Raw genomic sequence first — 20,763 nt, 5'->3', positions numbered from 1 at the left:
CAGTTCTTCCACCAGGCAGCAATGTTGCGGCTATTCCGGACGACGCAATTGCCAACGCTATTTCATTTTTAGATCGAATTGATGCCAGAATCAGTTTTATCACAAACGTTTTACCAGTACCTCCTGGCGCATCCAAAAAGAAAATTTCTCCAACGTTGTTATCGACACAATGCATTATCGTATCATAAATGTCTTTTTGTTCCGACGTTAACTTGGAAATGTTATTTTGTACATACGACAATAGATCACTCGTAATGTAACTTTGTTCACGATCCAATTCTACACATGTCGAAACAGCAGCGATACGGTTAGGTGAAGGCATTCCCAAATCTTGAAGAGGTTTGTTTGCCATACTTACGCACGAATCTTCTATAACAACTAAAGTGTAGTTATAAATTTCTGATGTAAAATCAAAAGTCATGTCTGACGTCTCTAACTGTTTTCGATGAAGTATATCTTCGGACATTTTTGACTTATATTTTTCCCATAACTCTGTAGGAGCTGATGGAGAGCAAGTTGTTAAAATGATGCCAAACAATGCACGAATTTGACTTGGGGTTGACGTTTCGCACGCGTCATTGACGCAGTTATCCCAGTGTTGGTCATTCTCCGATAAATTCAGAGCTTGGCATGCACTACGGTAAGTGTCATGTATAGTACCATTTACAGTCCTCAAATACTCAAAGGATGTCGGACCGGGTACATTCACCAAAAGCAGGCGTAGAAAGAAGCATTCATGTTGATTGGGGTGAACGGTGTAGAGTCTTCCTATCGTGGTATCTTTGAAGATGGTAGGTTGGCCGTCGACTGACTTACTCTGTTTTCGACGTTCAAATACTTTATTTTTAGTATTCCACGTGTAATACGAAGGCACTTCAGTATACAGCAGTTTTTTTGCAAAAGAATCATTTTTGCAAAGCGAAAAAAAAGTGCACCGCAAGGTCCATGTATCATATTTTTTACAATAATATCATGTAACCCCTTATCGACATTTTTATCAGGTATTTCAGCGGAAATCACATCATCAATTTCGTTTGAAGTAATTTTTTTATGTAGCCAGATTAGTATATGTGCGTGTGGCAAACCTCGTTTTTGCCATTCCACTGAGTACATCCAGCATCGCACTGACCCAAACACTTCATGTTTTACAAGGTAGTTTATCAGTGATTTCAACTTTTGCCGGAAGACACGTGCCGTAATGTCATGCCTATGAACTGCCGATTGTCCTTGAAGTAAAAGCTGCAGTATCTCGTCCCAAGATTGATTACATGTAAATATAATAAATAAATCTGGACGACCATAGAGACGAACATACGCAATAGCATCTTGAGCATATTCATGCATATGACGGGGACTGCCAGCATATGACGAAGGTAAAATTGTTAATCTTCCAACGTTTGTGGTATTACCGTCATTTATAACTGCATCTCGCAAATGAATGTATTGTTCAGAGCGGAGCTTGGTCTGATTCAGGTGGATATATAGCAAACGTTCTGATTCAATTTTAGCATACATATCCACGACAAATTGGTGAAACAATTCACGGCATTTTAAAATATAATTTTTTCATCCTGCCGAATCATTAGTCTATAGGAATAATAATGCATTGTACTGCATTTCTTATTCATTTCTTTGTTAGTGGCTGGATTCATCAATTTAATATTAAAGTGATAGCCGTCGGCTCCATCCCAAAAAATGATAGGATATTGTAGGGCATCGTAGCATCGATGAGTTTCAGCAATTCTTAACAACTAAGCGTTTCGCTTATGTAGAATAATATCTCGAGGTAAAAACTGATCACCGACCATAACGATTGCCACTTCGTCGATAGTCGGAGCATTGTATCTACGCACATGTTGGCCAGGAGGCGTTTTGTCAGCGGAAATAACAATTTTATGAGTATCAGTAGGCATCAAATCGATGGCTGTTTTGAACAGACGCACTAAATTATTATTTTCGTGGAAAAGATGTTGCAATTGGGAAACGATTGTCCTTTCAACGTTGGGAGAAATTTCGCAACGTGCATTCAATTCAGAATTTCTAAGCGGAGCTTGGTCTGATTCAGGCGGATATATAGCAAACGTTCTGATTCAATTTTAGCATACATATCCACGACAAATTGGTGAAACAATTCACGGCATTTTAAAATGTAATTTTCATCATCCTGCCGAATCATTAGTCTATAGGAATAATAATGCATTGCACTGCATTTCTTATTCATTTCTTTGTTAGTGGCTGGATTCATCAATTTAATATTAAAGTGATAGCCGTCGGCTCCATCCCAAAAAATGATAGGATATTGTAGGGCATCGCAGCATCGATGAGTTTTTGATTCCTCGGCACGCCTTCTTTTTTCACTTTCTCTTTTAGCAGCAAGTCTGCTTCTGCGTTGCTCTGGTAGTTCCTCGGCATGCTTTCTGTTCTTTCTTTCTCTATCAGCCTCAAGCCTGTTTCCCTGCTGGTCTTTTGATTCCTCGGCACGCCTTCTTTTTTCACTTTCTCTTTTAGCAGCAAGTCTGCTTTCGCGTTGCTCTGGTAGTTCCTCGGCACGCTTTCTTTTCTGACTTTCTCTATCAGCAGCAAGTTTTTTGGCATAGACTCTTTGAGCATCTTCATCAGTCATTGTAAACTTAAACATTAATAGATTTCTACGCGAACATATGTCTTATATAACTTGAATGACGTCACCTTCAAAGCAAAAATGACGGCAACTAATTTCATGACGTCAGCCGAAACATGACGTCACCTGATCCACAGATCCACAGACAGACAGACAACTTATTTTTATATATATAGATATATATATATATATATATATATATATATATATATATATATATATATATATATATATATATATATATATATATATATATATATATATATATATATATATATATATATATATATGATGGGGGCACTTCGCCCCCCCCAAGCCCCACCGTGCGTAGGTTGTTTCGCGCCATATTAGTTACGCGCCATTGTAGCTGTGCCCTGTGTCCCACCTGTGAATATAGATAGATATATATATATATATTTTTAACTACGTAAAACTTGCGAATATACAACATTCTTGGCTGTCCCATTGTCTGTGCATATAAAAAGATTGTCAGGTTTACCGACTCTTGAACATGCAACATATAATTGTCCATGGGAAAAACAATCTGTATTCAGATCTATACCTCATTATTCTAATGATTGCCCTTGAGCTTTGTTAATGGTGATTGCTAATCGAACATTCCCTGTGTCCCCGTCGTCATATATATATCCCCCTGTGCCCCCCGGCGTCCCCGTTGTAGTTGTTTCCCTGTGTCCCGGTCGTCATTTGTGTCCCGGTGTCCCAGTCTGTAATTTATCTTTGAGTGTCGCGGTCGTCATTTATATTCCCTGTGTCTCGGTCGTCATTTTTGTCCCGGTCGTCATTTGTGTTCCGGTGTCCCGGTCTGTAATTTCTCTTTGAGCGTCCTGGTCGTCATTTATATTCCCTGTGTCCCGGTCGTCATTTGTGTCCCGGTGCTTTGTTGATGGTGATTGCTAATCGAACATTCCTTGTGTCCCGGTCGCTTTCTCTTTGAGTGTCCCGGTCGTCATTTATATTCCCTATGTCCCGGTGTCCCGGTCGTCATTTGTGTCCCGATGTCCCGGTCTTTAATTTCGTCAGTCGACAAACATGACGTCAGTCGACATACAAACCTGACGTCACTCGACACACACACACACACACAGACAACTGATTTTTATATACATACTAGCTGTTGGGGTGGCGCTTCGCGCCACCCCAACACCTAGTTGATGGGGGCGCTTCGCGCCCCCCCCAAGCCCCCCCGCGCGCGTAAGTCGTTACGCGCCATGTTAGTTACGCGCCATTGTAGTTGTGTCCCTATGTCCCACCTGTGAATATAGATATATATATATATATATATATATATATATATATATATATATATATATATATATATATATATATATATATATATATATATATATATATATATATATATATATATATATATATATATATATATATATATGTTTTTAACTACGTAAAACTTGCGAATATACAACATTCTTTGCTGTCCCATTGTCTGTGCATATAAATAGATTTTCAGGTTTACCGACTCTTGAACATGCAACATATAATGGTCCATGGGAAAACAATCCGTATTCAGATCTATACCTCATGATTCTAATGATTGCCCTTGAGCTTTGTTGATGGTGATTGCTAATCGACCATTCCCTGAGTCGCCATCGTCATTTATATATCCCCCTGTGCACCCCGGCGTCCCCTTTGTAGTTATGTCCCTGTGTCCCGGTCGTCATTTATATTCCCTGTGTCCCAGTCGTCATTTGTGTCCCGGTGTTCCAGTCTGTGATTTCTCTTTGAGTGTCCCAGGCGTCATTTATATTCCTTGTGTCCCGGTGTCCCGGTCGTCATTTATATCCCCCTGTGCCCCCCGGCGTCCCCATTGTAGTTGTGTCCCTGTGTCCCGGTCGTCATTTATATTCCCTGTGTCCCGGTCGTCATTTGTATCCCGGTGTCCCGGTCTGTATATACATTCGTTTTTTAGTTTTGTTTTTCTCCTTTATTTTTTTCCTTTTTTTTTTCTTTTTTAGTTTATTTAGATTTTTAGATTTTTTAGTTTTTTTTATTAGTTTTTAGTTTTTTTGTAGTTTTTACCTTTTTTTAGTTTTTTTAGTTTTTTTTTTACTTATGTCCTGGTCGTCATTTATACTCCCTGTGTCCCGGTCGTCATTTGTGTCTCGGTGCTTTGTTGATTGCTAATTTATATTATATTTATATTTATATTTTTTATATTTATTAATATTTTTTTATTTTTCTTTTTCTCTTATTTTTCAGTTTTTTCCTTTTTTTTAGTTTTTTCTTTTTTAGTTTTTAGTTTTTTTTGTTTTTTACCTTTTTCTAGTTTTTTTAGTTTTTTTAGTTTTTTAGCTTTTTTAGTTTTTTTATTAGTTTTTAGTTGTTTTTTTTAGTTTTTGCCTTTTTTTAGTTTTTTCAGTTTTTTTTAGTTTTTAGTTTTTTAACCTTTTTTTAGTTTTTTTTAGTTTTTTAGCTTTTTTAGTTTTTTTTCTTTTTAGTTTTTTTTTGTAGTTTTTACCTTTTTTAGTTTTTTTTCTTCTTTTGTATTAGTGTGAAATAATTCAGACGTCATATGCGGACAAACACGACGTCACTCGACAGACAGACAGACAGACATAACCCACAAACAACTTATTTTTATATATATTTATTCACATTTTTTTAGTTTTCTTTTTCTCTTTTATTTTTCAGTTTTTTCCTTTTTATTAGTTTTTTTCTTTTTTAGTTTTTATTTTTTTTTAGTTTTTTACCTTTTTTTAGTTTTTTTTAGTTTTTTTAGTTTTTTAGCTTTTTAGTTTTTTTATTAGTTTTTATTTTTTTTGTAGTTTTTGCCTTTTTTTATTTATTTCAGTTTTTTTTTAGTTATTAGATTTTTACCTTTTTTTAGTTTTTTTTAGTTTTTTAGCTTTTTTAGTTTTTTTTTCTTTTCAGTTTTTTTTGTAGTTTTTACCTTTTTTAGTTTTTTTCTTCTTTTGTATTAGTGTGAAATAATTTAGTGTGACGTCACCTGATCCACAGATCCACAGATCCACACACAGACAACTTATTTATATATATATACTAGCTGTTGGGGTGGCGCTTCGCGTCACCCCAACACCTAGCTGGTGGGGGCGCTTCACGCCCCCCCCAAGCCCCCCCACGCACGTAAGTCATTACGCGCCATACTAGTTACGCACCATACTAGTTACGCGCCATTGCAGTTGTGTCCTTGTGTCCCACCTGTGAATATAGATAGATTTATATATGTGTTTCAAACTACGTGAAAATTGCGAATATACAACATTCTTGGCTTTCCCATTGTCTGTCCATATACAAAGCCGTATGTACTAATAATGACGTCATATGCAAACGCTCTTTTTACAAACAAACAAACATGCATACACACAACTCGTTTTTATATAGATAGATAGATAGATAGATACAATACAAAATAAACTACGTAAAACTTGTGAATATACAACAGTCTTCGCTGTCCCATTGTCTGTGCGTATAAATAGATTGTCAGGTTTACCGACCCTCAAAGATGCAACATACAATTGTACATTGGTAAAGCAATCTGTATTAAGATCTATACCGCATTTTTCTAGTGATTGCCCTTGAGCTTTGTTGATGGTGGTTGCAAATGCTAATCGAATTGGGAATTGCAATCTTTTAAATTGAAAAAGCAGATCCGTTGGAATCTTGGGAATGCGAGGAATAAGAACAGCCTCACCCTCATAAGGCCCTGTCAAGATTGTGGCATCTATTAGGTTTTCCATTGTTTTTTTTTTACGGCAAGTCACGTGCCATTGCAAAGCTTTGGTGGGTTGATATTTCTTAAAAGTATTATTGGTACGCCTATTTTTAGTTGTAGCAGGTGTGGTGGACACCCTGAAGGATCTATGGAATTTAAAAATTCAGATGGATAATTAACCGCTTCATTTGGTTCCGAAATACAAATTAACTGCGTAAAACTTGCGAATATACAACATTCTTCGCTGTCCAATTCTCGCTGCATATAAATAGATTGTCAGGTTTACCGACCCTCGAACATGCAACGTACAATTGTCCATGGGAAAAACAATCAGTATTAAGATCAATACCGCATTTTTCTAATGATTGACCTTGAGCTTTGTTAATGGTGATTGCAAATGCTAATCGAATTGGGAATTGCAATCTTTTAAATTGAAAAGGCAGATCTGTTGGAATCATGGGAATGCGAGGAATAAGAACAGCCTCACCCTCAAAAGGCCCTGTCAGGATTGTGGCCTCTATTAGGTTTTCCATTGTTTCTTTTTACGGCAAGTCGAGTGCCATTACAAAGCTTTGGTGGGTTTATGTTACGTAACAATATTATTGGTACGCCTATTTTTAGTTGTAGCACGTGTGGTGGAAACCCTGAAAGATCTATGGAATTTAAAAATTCAGATGGATAATTAACCGCTTCATTTGGTTCCAAAACTGTGTCGACTGACTTGTAAAGGACTGCCTGGTCTTGAATCTTGGTCAAAACAATATTGTTGATTTCGTGGACGTCTATATTTTTGGGTGCGAGAATCGCTCTTTCACTTAGCCATTTATTATTTTTATAATTTTTTAGAATATTCGGAAATACTTTTTCAATCAATTCATTTTTGGACGTCACTAAATTACAGAAATCAGCAGGTAGTTGTATACGTCCTGAAATTGAGCTACTGGGAGCTTTCCGTTTCCCATTGCCAGCAATTGATCTGAAAATGTTTGACCAGAGTCATCGTTTTGCAATCGGACACGCATATTTGTAGTTAATTTTAATGTTTTTACGTGTGCCCATAAATTAGAATTTTTCAGGCAAGCATTCATTTCGTCTGCAGGAGTTGATCTAGGTATTATAGGTAATGTTTGCCTGAAATCTCCCGCAAGCAATATTAAGGTGCTGCCAAAGGGTTTCGACTTCCCTCGCAAATCTTTCAAGCATTGATCCAGAGCCTCGAGCGATTTTTGTGTGCCATTGTGCACTCATCCCAAATAATAAGTTTGCATTGCTGCAATACTTTACCCATCCCAGATGATTTGGAAATATTGCACGTGGGAGTTTCTGTAGAATGCAAGTTCAGAGGCAATTTCAAAGCGGAATGAGCAGTTCTTCCACCAGGCAGCAATGTTGCGGCTATTCCGGACGACGCAATTGCCAACGCTATATCATTTTTAGATCGAATTGATGCCAGAATCAGTTTTATCACAAACGTTTTACCAGTACCTCCTGGCGCATCCAAAAAGAAAATTTCTCCAACGTTGTTATCGACACAATGCATTATCGTATCATAAATGTCTTTTTGTTCCGACGTTAACTTGGAAATGTTATTTTGTACATACGACAATAGATCACTCGTACTGTAACTTTGTTCACGATCCAATTCTACACATGTCGAAACAGCAGCGATACGGTCGCCTGAGAATGGTAGAAGGGACCCTGCTTTATGATAAATTTGCCCTTTTACTTTGAAAGTAGACATAAATTGATCTGGATTTTCGATTTGGGCTCCAAACGACGTCATTTGGAAACATGAGTTGTATTGTCTGATTTTTGACAAAAAACGCTTAGATTCTGACGTAGTTCCAGTAAGGAAAGTCTTCAATGGCTCTGGTGGTGCAGCCAATAAAGGAAGTTTAACTTTTCCTGAGGCGCAACACATTCCCATTGTTTCACCATTGAATTTCAAGGCCTTGCAATAGGGACAAATTTTAGACATTGTCCCGATTTGAACACATCTACTCAAGCTATAATCATCGACTGGGTTGTACCTGAATGCCAGGCGATAACTTTCAGATTGCTCTGATTCCTCGGCACGCTTTCTTTTCTTACTTTCTCTATCAGCAGCAAGCCTGTTTCCCTGCTGGTCTTTTGATTCCTCGACACGCCTTCTTTTTTCACTTTCTCTTTTAGCAGCAAGTCTGCTTCTGCGTTGCTCTAGTAGTTCCTCGGCACGCCTTCTTTTTTCACTTTCTCTTTTAGCAGCAAGTCTGCTTCTGCGTTGCTCTGGTAGTTCCTCGGCATGCTTTCTGTTCTTTCTTTCTCTATCAGCCTCAAGCCTGTTTCCCTGCTGGTCTTTTGATTCCTCGGCACGCCTTCTTTTTTCACTTTCTCTTTTAGCAGCAAGTCTGCTTCTGCGTTGCTCTAGTAGTTCCTCGGCACGCCTTCTTTTTTCACTTTCTCTTTTAGCAGCAAGTCTGCTTTCGCGTTGCTCTGGTAGTTCCTCGGCACGCTTTCTTTTCTGACTTTCTCTATCAGCAGCAAGTTTTTTGGCATAGACTCTTTGAGCATCTTCATCAGTCATTATAAACTTAAGCATTAATAGAATTCTACGCGAACATACGTCTTATATAACTTGAATGACGTCACGCCTTCAAAGCAAAAATGATGGCAACTAATTTCATGACGTCAGCCGAAACATGACGGCGAACATATGTCTTATATAACTTGAATGACGTCACCTTCAAAGCAAAAATGATGGCAACTAATTTCATGACGTCAGCCGAAACATGACGTCACCTGATCCATCCACAGATCCACACACAGACAACTTATTTTTATATATATAGATAGATATATATATATTAAATATAATAAAAAGAAGTTACTAAAATGAAGGAGCAACCTTAAAACAAAAAACGAATAAAAATTGTCATCTATGTAAGGGGACTTACTCGCTCGTCAATACCTCACTCTTTACGCTAAAGTTTGTACTATGATCCAATTCTTTAAGAATAGCCCCTGAATCACAAAGGCCGTTTGATTAGAATAAATGGCTCTTTTGAAAGTAACAGAATAGCTGTAGCTAAAGAGTGTGGTATTGACAAGGGGGCGAATTCCCTCATATACTTAGTAATTTATGTTCGTTTTAAGTTTTAATGTTGTTCCTTAACTTCAGTGGAAAACTTTTTTATTTAATTTCTGACTGTTTTTAAATAATCCTGGGAATTATGGTGCCTCTTCATAGAAATTTCTCTTCCCCCATGAAAATTTTTCAATGGAAATTTTGAAATCAACATAAAAATTCAATTCTCTTGATGTATCTACAGGTATCAAAATTCTGTTTTTTTTAGATTTTGATTTTTATTGAGCCAGGTCGCTCCTTACTTACACTTTGTCACCGTGAACTAAATATGTGATGGATAAGAATAATCCAATTAATTTAAAACATGTTTTGTCAAATAATAAAAGATATTTAGATGATATTTTGGTCTTAAATTGTAAGGATTTCATTGATATTTCTAAAAATATATATCCATCAGAGCTTATTCTTGAACCTAGTCATGGCGCTGGTCATGAAGATCATTTCTTATATTTAAATATTAATATTTGTGATAATAATAAATTAAGTTTTAAAATGTATAATAAAACGGATGATTTTGATTTTGAAGTGATTAGTTTCCCATTCTCTGAAAGTAATATACACTCAAATATCACATATTCAGCGTTTTTCTCACAGTTACTTCGTTATGCAAGGATTTGTAGTAATTATATTGATTTTAAAAATAGATGTTAAATCTTAAGCTAAAAAATTGATATCAAGAGGTTTTTCTGCAAATAAATTAACTTGGCAATTTAAAAAATTTAGTTTTCATTATAACGAACTTTTAAATAAATATCAAAAGAATTATCTAGAAATACTTAAAGAAATTTTCAACTAATTTCGGAGGTTCGAGAAATGTTGTTGCAGCGCCATTTATTTTGAATTGTGTTTCTAATTGAGCGGATTTTTTTAAAAATTAGCCACATGGTAAAGATGAATTCTATAATTGTTTAGTTCATTCAGGTTTTTTGCAATGTGTTAATATTTGTGATTTGGTAAAATTTATTATATTTAGTTTACCTATTGTTGCTAAAAAAATTGTTGCTGTTCCAGTCTGTGATTTCTCTTTGAGTGTCCCAGGCGTCATTTATATTCCTTGTGTCCCGGTGTCCCGGTCGTCATTTATATCCCCCTGTGCCCCCCGGCGTCCCCATTGTAGTTGTGTCCCTGTGTCCCGGTCGTCATTTATATTCCCTGTGTCCCGGTCGTCATTTGTATCCCGGTGTCCCGGTCTGTATATACATTCGTTTTTTAGTTTTGTTTTTCTCCTTTATTTTTTTCCTTTTTTTTTCTTTTTTAGTTTATTTAGATTTTTAGATTTTTTAGTTTTTTTATTAGTTTTTAGTTTTTTTTTCTTTTTAGTTTTTTTGTAGTTTTTACCTTCTTTTTAGTTTTGTTAGTTTTTTTTTTTTACTTATGTCCTGGTCGTCATTTATACTCCCTGTGTCCCGGTGCTTTGTTGATTGCTAATCGAACATTCCTTTTGTCCTGGTCGCTTTCTCTTTGAGTGTCGTCATTTATATTTTTCTTTTTTAGTTCTTTTAGTTTTTACCTTTTTTAGTTTTTTTTAGTTTTTTAGATGAAAATTTTTTTTAGTTTTTTCCTTTTTTTCTTTTTAGTTTTTTATTGGTTTTTACCTTTATTTTAGCTTATTTTTCAGTTTTTTCCTTTTTTTTAGTTTTTTTTATTTTTTATTTTTTTAGTTTTTTACCTTTTTTTAGTTTTTTTAGTTTTTTTAGTTTTTTAGCTTTTTTACTTTTTTTATTAGTTTTTAGTTTTTTTTGTAGTTTTTGCCTTTTTTTAGTTTTTTCAGTTTTTTTTTTAGTTTTTTATTGGTTTTTACCTTTATTTTAGCTTATTTTTCAGTTTTTTCCTTTTTTTTAGTTTTTAGTTTTTTTAGTTTTTTACCTTTTTTTAGTTTTTTTAGTTTTTTTAGTTTTTTAGCTTTTTTATTTTTTTTATTAGTTTTTAGTTTTTTTTGTAGTTTTTGCCTTTTTTTAGTTTTTTTAGTTTTTTAGCTTTTTTATTAGTTTTTAGTTTTTTTTGTAGTTTTTGCCTTTTTTTAGTTTTTTTAGTTTTTTAGCTTTTTTATTTTTTTTATTAGTTTTTAGTTTTTTTTGTAGTTAGTTTTTTTAGTTTTTTACCTTTTTTTAGTTTTTTTAGTTTTTTTAGTTTTTTAGCTTTTTTATTTTTTTTATTAGTTTTTAGTTTTTTTTGTAGTTTTTGCCTTTTTTTAGTTCTTTTAGTTTTTTAGCTTTTTTATTAGTTTTTAGTTTTTTTGTAGTTTTTGCCTTTTTTTAGTTTTTTTTAGTTTTTTAGCTTTTTTATTTTTTTTATTAGTTTTTAGTTTTTTTTGTAGTTTTTGCCTTTTTTTAGTTTTTTCAGTTTTGACGTCACCTGATCCAGTTTTTTCAGGTGACGTCACCTGATCCAAATAGATTGTCAGGTTTACCAACTCTTGAACATGCAACATATAATGGTCCATGGGAAAACAATCTGTATTCAGATCTATACCTCATGATTCTAATGATTGCCCTTGAGCTTTGTTGATGGTGATTGCTAATCGACCATTCCCTGTCCCGGTGTCCCGGTCGTCATTTATATCCCCCTGTTTCCCCCGGTGTCCCCGTTGTAGTTGTGTCCCTGTGTCCCGGTCGTCATTTATATTCCCTGTGTCCCGGTCGTCATTTGTATCCCGGTGTCCCGGTCTGTATATACATTCGTTTTTTAGTTTTGTTTTTATTTTTTTGTAGTTTTTGCCTTTTTTTAGTTTTTTCAGTTTTGACGTCACCTGATCCAGTTTTTTCAGGTGACGTCACCTGACCCATCCATCCACAGACAGACAGACAACTTATTTTTATATATATAGATATATATACTAGCTGACCCCTGCCAGAAGTTGTCGACGGCACACTGCGCGCCCCAGCAGCAAGTGGGGTTTCATTGCCGGAAACACCCCCAGAAAGTCTAGCGATCTCAATAAAAATCCCAATTTTAGATTCAGTACACAAGAAAACTCTGCTGTAGAGGTTCAAGCTCCTCTTTACAAAAGTTTGAAATTATTATGATGTGAATAATATTTTATTTTATTTTTTTGTCTTAAGAAAGATCATGGTTGTGTGTTTCTTTGATTTTAAAGGTCAGTCGTATTGAACAGATGGTCCAAGAAGATCGGAATAGGGTTCATTTGAAGGGAAATCAAGACTTCTATTGGCCCTTTCAAGTTACCAAAAATATTGGCGGGAAACTAGCCCCCTTTACTCCCCTTTTTTCCCAAAGACATTGAGATAACAGTTTGATTCCGCATAGTTGACAGGCCCAATATATCTCTCCGGGGGATAGGGTTGTATTTTCTGGAGTAATCCTATTGTTTAGCGTTAACATAGTATTTATTATTGGAAAATGGCCAAAATCTTTTGGGGAGGGGTAATTTTCTCCGGGAAGATTTTTTCTTATTAATGAAAAAGGAAACAAATATACATTAACAAAATGAAGCCAGCCCCATCTACTCCCCTTTTTTCCCAAAGACATTGAGATAACAGTTTGATTCCGCATAGTTGACAGGCCCAATATATCTCCCCGGGGGATAGGGTTGTATGTTCTGGAGTAATCCTATTGTTTAGCGTAAACATAGTATTTATTATTGGAAAATGGCCAAAATCTTTCGGGGAGGGGTAATTTTCTCCGGGAAGATTTTTCTTATTAATGAATTCGGAAACAAATATACATTAACAAAATGAAGCTGAACATCAGCAATTGTAAACATAAGAGATGTTAAAATTTTGAACATGAGAGGGGACTCAAAAAGCATTGTCATCCTGACGGTAATCATGCTACAAGGATGGTTGATGATCTTTCAACAGAATTTTAAGCCGTATACCTACACAAATTCAAAATTTCTTATTCTTTATCTCAATATAATTGGGATTTGTAGGTTAGTTTTTTTTTGTTTTTGTTTTTTTATGCGTAACGGGTAAAAGCGCTAGACTTCCCGAAATTGTAAATTGTAGCTTAGAACGGCCTGAGGTACTGGACTTTCTGGTAGAATTTTCATAACAAACGATCTTCTTTTATATATACAAACTGTTTTCTAAAACTATGTAAATTATCCTATGCTAATAGGTTATGATGGGAAAATTTAAAATTATAGAATTCTGGAATTAAATATACTCTCATGTTACCTTCATTACTTCAATGATTTATTGTGCACCAAAATTAGCAATCAGCATACCATTATTTTAGATGCCTTTCAATTTCTTTGGTACCAGAAACAGCAAGTTGCTGCCCCAACCTCACATTTATAGAGAGCCGGCCCGGATAACAAAGCGCTGACTTTAGTTTTACCATATTTACTGATTATGCGGTAAAAATTACTGCATGTAACGATTACCATTTTTATACTGGTCCAGTTAATTCAAGTATTTCACTGAGATAAATTATTTCAGGCTCTTAGAATTTCAAACACAGCCCGAAGAGATACAACTGTTGGTGAAATAGTGAATTTGATGGCAGTGGATACTCAGCGCCTGATGGAAATGTCACTTTATTTAAATCTGTTGTGGTCAGCCCCTTTCCAAATCGCCATCGCCCTATATTTCTTATACGAAACTCTTGGTAAGGAATAACGTAACTAAAAACGTGTTAGTTGTATTATCCGTGAAATCTCAAATCTTTGTTTTCCTCCTAAATAATTTCAATCGATCTTACTTTTAGATAGACAAACTGTATTCCAATTAGGCATGATCGTAAAATTATTATTTCTTATCGAAATATGCCATCTCAAGTCCTCTAGCGATTTCTGCATCCTCCCAACTAGTATATGGAGATGTCTCTGAATTAGCATTGCCTTGAGAACACATTCTAGGAGAGATAAAGAATATCTGAAAAAAATTTCAAGGTGGTCTTGGAACCGTGAGGAGGATTGTTGAGACGTGGGAAAATAATGAAAAAAAGATTGACTAGAGGTAACTGGAAAATCTGTTGTTTAGAGATAAAACGAACATTTTAAGCAATTCTGATGTCCTTTGCTGCCAGGTAGGACAGTTCTTCGTCTGTTTCCTTCCAAGACCCAAAAATGAATTTTATACTGTTCAAGACTTCAGTCTCGTCCCAGAAAATAGATTTAGGCTGTATTTCACTTTGACAATTTATCTTTCTCTTACTAACTCAAGAGATAAGAAACACTGTCAATCCCTCCAGGGGGCAGGTACAAGAAGAAACTTGCTTTACTAGCACCTTATTCTACGTCTATTGATGGATTACATATCTGTAAGAAGTGTCAAACCTCCAGTTGCAACTAGTTGTAGCCTACGTACAACTCAGCGTCTCTAATCGTCAATGGTGCATCTTATGGACAATATTTTAGTAAATCTATCTCCCCCTCTGCATTATTTATTTACTTTTTTTTGTGTAATCCAAGCGGGAATTTTGTATGAGCCACATATTAAAATTAAAAGAAAATAATTTTATAATAATCTATATAAGATACTTTACAAAAATTGGAAACTCTGAAATGTTTCTTCTCTTTTATCAAACTAGTTTTAAATTCGTAGGGGTTTGAATGTTTTGCTCTATGACTAAGATTGTACAGTGGTAGGCATGTAGTTAGAGTTGGTTGGTGTTTATTACTCCTAAGGTCTTAGGACTTTGAAGAAGTTTTGAATTTATGCTCTGGGGTTGCATGTGGCTAAATTAAGAACATTTTTGCTTTGGCAGCTTTTTAAAATTTTATCTTTAATATTTTGGCAATGCCACCTAACAACTGTCCTGCTAAAAATGCTAGTTTTAGCTTTTAATTGACGAAAAACTAATCTTGAATGACTTTCAATAGAAATGAGGCATTATCAAAAATCACATATCCGCTTTTGGGGTATAATATTTATGGAGTCTAAAAGGGAAAAAGCGTCGTACCCTCATATACGGAATTAGTCGTTATCATATCTGTTAAGACTCTAGCAGTTCATCACAATTGAGAATACTCATCATTTATGGGTCGCTAATTATGATTTAACGGTAAAACCGAATTTGGTGCTTTGATTGTTTTATCCTACTATTTCATTTTTTTTTTTTACAAAATTCAGGATGGAGAAAAATATAATTTTTTAGACCTAGGGGGTGGGGGAGGCAAAACTTTCATTTTTCAATTTTTCAATAAAAATCCCCCCTCCCCACAAAGGTATTTCTCAAAGTCTAGGGAAGGTGAGCAGATGAGCATATGTTTTATTGGTGTTTCATTTGAAATTCCAAATTTTGAAACTCAATTTCATTTAAGTTTCATTAGATTTGCATATGAATGTGGCTGATATGTCAATATTCTTGTAAACAAAAGCCACAATCGCTTATTAAGTTTCAAGTCTCATATTGTACGAAAAAAAATATCTTGTCTTCACAGAAATATATCTGTTATCGTCTTTTCTAAAATTGGATTTTTTTTTCATTGTATGTTCCTGATCTTGCATCTATATTTACGAATGTTTTTAAGTTACATTATATTTTTAAGTTACTGTTCTTATAGCTGAATTTTCAGCGACTGAAAATTTTTTCATCAGCTATATGTATGATTTAAACTAATGCATCACTATTTTTACAAAAAAAATATAATAAGGTAAAAATTTCAACAAAATGCCTTGGGAAAACATTTTGTCTTTACGGATTTCTATCTTTTTTATCTTTATTAACATTGGAAAATTGTCTAATTGTAAGCTCCTGATACTCTCTTTATGTCTACATCTATATTCTTACGTACTATGGCTCATATTCTTTGAGCAAGTCAAAACATTTAACTTATCCAAGACTTGATTATCTCAGTATATCATGGCCGTGTGACCTAAAAATGAGACACCAGTTGTATGATTGTGTAGTTTATTCATACCATGTTTACATTTATTCCTAGCAAAGTTATATTTGTATTTTTGGGATAATATGGGTTTCAAAGTAGTTTAATGTTTTCTATGAAATATTTATTAAAAATTCATTGTTCGCAGAAACTTTTCGGTTGGACTTCTACAAAAAATTACTGTGCTAAATACTAAGATCCAGACTTCTGGTCTAGTTCTGCCTTCCTGAACATTGCAAAAAAATTGTCAAAACAAGAGGAAAACTGGGTTTTAGATACAGCTTAAGCTATCAAAAAAATTTTGGAAGAGATTTGTGTTTACAAAATGCTACTTATTTTTTGTGTTTTAGGTCCTAGCATCTTTGCTGGTTTGGGAGTCATGATTATGCTAATACCCATCAATGGATTTATTGCCACCAAGACTAGAGCTCTGCAACTTCAGCAGATGCAGAATAAAGACAAACGTGTGAAGCTTATTAATGAGATTCTTAATGGAATGAAGGTAATATCACTGCTAGACTAGACCAAGCAAGCAAAATCATATATGTTTGCTGTTGCACATCCCAGAGGTGTCCCCTGATCTTTAAATTTAATTGTTCGCAGAAACTATTCGGTTGGACTTCTGCAAATAATTACTTTACTGGTATCTTTATGGATCTTTTTGTAGAGTAGAAATCATAAGTTCTTTAGACTCAAATGAGATAACTTGAAGGATCACACACCATCTCTCTAGTTATATGCTTAGTGGAGATCAGTAGTGAGTGCTTTTTTTTGTGAAAAATAAATTTTAGTTTTTTGGCACCTCGACTTCTTAGATGAAATATGTTTTAAGTTGCTTTTTACTATACCAAGGCATGACCCCCTGGCTATTGTCAGGTGGCATTTCTGAAGCGAATACTTCTACGGTTCACCCAGCACCCTCACCCCCCCCCCCCGCCTCCAAAAAAATAAATTAGAACAAACCGTTTGGACCTAAGCTAAATTCTTCACCATGGACACAAAAGGTTGTATTTTGTTCTTTTTGGCCATTTTTAAATATAAAATCTTCTCAACCTTAAATAATAATTTTGGGTTTGAAGTTTTTAAATCCTTTTCATCTAGATCCAAATTTTCAATTGAGGTATTACTGATACTCATAGCTTAAACTATTTAAACATAAAAAATAGTGTCACAATTTTGTACATCTACCAAAAATTTAAACCACTTTTGGGGCTATATTTGTATGCTATAATGTTGAATCATGTTTTATTTTATATAACCGTATTAATACTATAGAATGTGCTTTGCTTTTATAGGTTCTGAAGTTGTATGCATGGGAACCGTCATTCCAAGCGCAAGTCGAAGATATCCGTCAAAAAGAAGTGAAAGTTTTGAAAAAAGCAGCATTTCTTAGTGCTACAACCACGATGCTTTGGACATGTGCTCCCTTTATGGTATGGTTATATTGGGCATATATACGGATTTAGAAGATTTTAAAAAGACAAGCCTGTAGTCCCGAAGCTTTTTTTTAACAGTTTAGGACAATCGATTTTGTAAGTCAAATGACCCAACGTCTTTGGTAAAACAAAAGTGTGGTTCGAGTACAAACAAAAATTTTTTTCTTAAAAGGCCATGGTTATTTCTAGTTAATTAGAAAAGTAGTGTTGATCAAAAAAACAGGCTTTTTAAGCTTGTGTTTTATTAATGTTCTATGCACTAACCTTGGGCCAAGATGTAAAATAACTAAGGGCTTGTATAAAGCCAGCCAAAGTGACTGGAAATGTAATTTGTGTTAAATCTTTCATGGTTATCGGCATGAATCTGAATATACACGTGAATAATAAAGTCTATGAATTGAATAAGGTATTCAATGAGAATTGTTCACATTTTTGGTAGGATGAATAAACTTTATCTCAAGGGAGGTGAAAGAAAAGACCTCCTGGTCCTTTCACCACATCTATATTTTTTTTGTTTCTTTTTCTAAGCTACCGAAGAGAATTTGCTAGGGCCTTCGAGGGTGAAATGCTTGTGATAGGCAGCAAGGATACTAAAGATATATAAGAGGTGGGCTGTATGCATCTTGACTAATGAAAAAAAAATGCTTCACGGCTATTGATCATATTTGCAGCAGTAGCTGCAGCCAAGGAAAGTATAAAGTCCAATCCATAGTCTCGAAAAATTTAAAAAACGTTTTGAAAAACACTATCAATTGAGAAATTATTGACATTTTAGGGTAATTTAAGAATGGTAACTTTTATTTCTAATAATTTTATAAGTATCAAAACAGATTTTAATTGAAAGTCAAATTTGAAACCGCGTTTTTCTCTGAGTTTACCCGTGACAATCGTTCTAAGATTTATAATTATGTTTGAAAAATAGCCTTAATATAGAAATGAGGGAACAAAGAAACAAAGGAAGTGATTCCAGTGTTTAACTCACCGCCAACTAACCATCTTATTCAACTAAATAGGTCTGACACCCGCAGAATTACTGATGCCATTACAGATTTTGTAATTTTTGGAATCATCTCACTCGATTAAGATTGCTAGACTTCCCAGTTTGCCTAAAATGTGAGACAGACATGGAAATAAGAAGGCATCTAGTAGAGGAATGTCCGATCAAGATTGAATCCCAGCTGGGGATATTTCATAAATTAAGTTAAGTGGAGGACATAGTTATCGAAAACAACGCCCGACTGCTGGCAAAACGTCATATATGGATGAAGAAACTAAATAATAGCTTTCTTCCCCATTACCAATTCTGTTTTGAGTGCAGACCACGGATCTATACCCTATGAGCCAGTGGCGTTAATTCATAAAAATGTAGGGAGTGGGCTAAATGTATTTTTTTGTATTTGTTAAATGGAAATACAAAATAATAGATTTACCCATGAAAACACCTCTACAAAATGGAAATTTTCAAAATCTAGGCGTAGTACATACCCCCTAATTTTCATTAGGCTTAACTAATTACAAACTGTCCTAATTTTTAATCTGTGACATTAATTAAACTGTGGCTTTGACTCTAAGGTTTATTGTTATTATTGAGTTGACATTTTAATTCAAATTCCAGAAATTTTTAACAATGTTTCTGTTGAATGTGATCCTTAATCTGTTTCAGAGTGGACAAGTTGATTTCGAAATTATAGTTAGTTTTTCCAACTCGTTCATGTGTTTTTTTTACAAGTCTTATGTGATAACACATGTAAAAAAAAGAAAAAAAAAAACATGTGCTTTCTAGTCAGAAGACAATGAACTACCGTAAAATAATAAAGTATTAACGTAATAAAAAGGTTGAACTATAAATCTTTAAATATAATTTTTTACAAAACCGAACATGAATTTTTGACAAAATCATAAACCTTAAAACATCAACAATGTAATAAAAGTGGTACAGGTAATTTTTTTTAAAAACAAACACCAAAAACAAGAGGAACAATAGGGAATTTCTCAAGACAGTGGGAAACGAATTAGAATGAATATTTCGGTTCTATGTCCAATGACCGTCCTCAGCAATGCAAAAATATATAAGAATAGAAAACTTACAAAAAGATAAAATTAATAAAACTAAAGTGAAAAAGTTTTCAAAACAGTCGCAGCATTCTTACCACAGCGAAGTTCAACCAGGACTGATAAATAAAATGTGATGAAACATGGCAATTCATTGAAATGAAAGAGAATGACTTAAAAATACGTTTTCAATGCCAGCCTTGCTTTTTTGGCTGCTGACCTCATAGGTCTATTTGTGACAGGTTCTGTGTTAATATCAATTGGTTTTTTATAATATTTCGTAAGATCATTTTTAATTAAATTTGTGTATAGACCCTTTAGTGAATATTCTCCAAGTCCCTATTTAAGGAAATATTATTATTAATCTTAAGTCTGATTTCAGTTGCTTCCAATGCTGGAGGTGGGGGCTTTCGTACAAGCTATAACGGGCCTTAAAGGAATGCCTAGCTTATGTAAATTTATGGTCTACCAAAAATCATCGGAAAATGGTTATGTGCAGCCTTTCAAACCTTTGCTTTTTTCTCAAAAATCTTACATATATAATTCGGTTGATTTAGTTGAAAAACTCAAAAACGTAAATATTTCAGAAAATACAATCATCAGTAGCTTTGACATTGTGTCTATGAATACAAATATTAATGTAGCAGAATCCGAGCAATTATTAGAAAATAAAATAAACGAAAATTATGACTTAATAGAAGTTTCAGCAACAGGATTAGATTGCGACGTTTAATGACCTTGGTTAAACTTTGTAACAAGTACTCAATGTATTTCCAATTCCGTAATTCTTTCTACCAACAAACAAATGGCGTACCCATGGTTGAGCCTCCCTCCGGGTTACTGGCGAACATTTATGTAGAACATATCGAAAATTGTGCATTAAATTCTTATTTTTTGGAACATCTCTTTTTGAAATGTTACCTGGATTACGTAATTTCGCTTTGGAATATGGAGAAAATGAACTTAGGGGTTTTTAGATCACCTTAACACATATGATATGAACTTACAGTTAACCTTAGAAATTGA

The 20,763-nt window shown here is 34.4% G+C and overlaps 1 protein-coding gene across 1 annotated transcript in view; it reads left to right on the top strand.

Moving 5' to 3' along the window:
- Positions 1 to 20,763, top strand: part of LOC136040348 (multidrug resistance-associated protein 1-like) — a 137,701-nt gene that overhangs the window by 29,149 nt on the left and 87,789 nt on the right. Inside the window, exons 6-8 of the mRNA XM_065724593.1 lie at positions 13,860 to 14,028; positions 16,600 to 16,751; positions 17,545 to 17,682. Coding sequence (XP_065580665.1) covers positions 13,860 to 14,028; positions 16,600 to 16,751; positions 17,545 to 17,682 — 459 coding nt within the window. The remainder of the gene's footprint in view (positions 1 to 13,859; positions 14,029 to 16,599; positions 16,752 to 17,544; positions 17,683 to 20,763) is intronic.

This window comes from Artemia franciscana, chromosome 20 (genome assembly GCF_032884065.1).
Source record: "Artemia franciscana chromosome 20, ASM3288406v1, whole genome shotgun sequence".
Classification (NCBI taxonomy): Eukaryota; Metazoa; Arthropoda; class Branchiopoda; order Anostraca; family Artemiidae; genus Artemia; species Artemia franciscana.
This window is presented reverse-complemented; position numbering and strand designations above follow the sequence as displayed.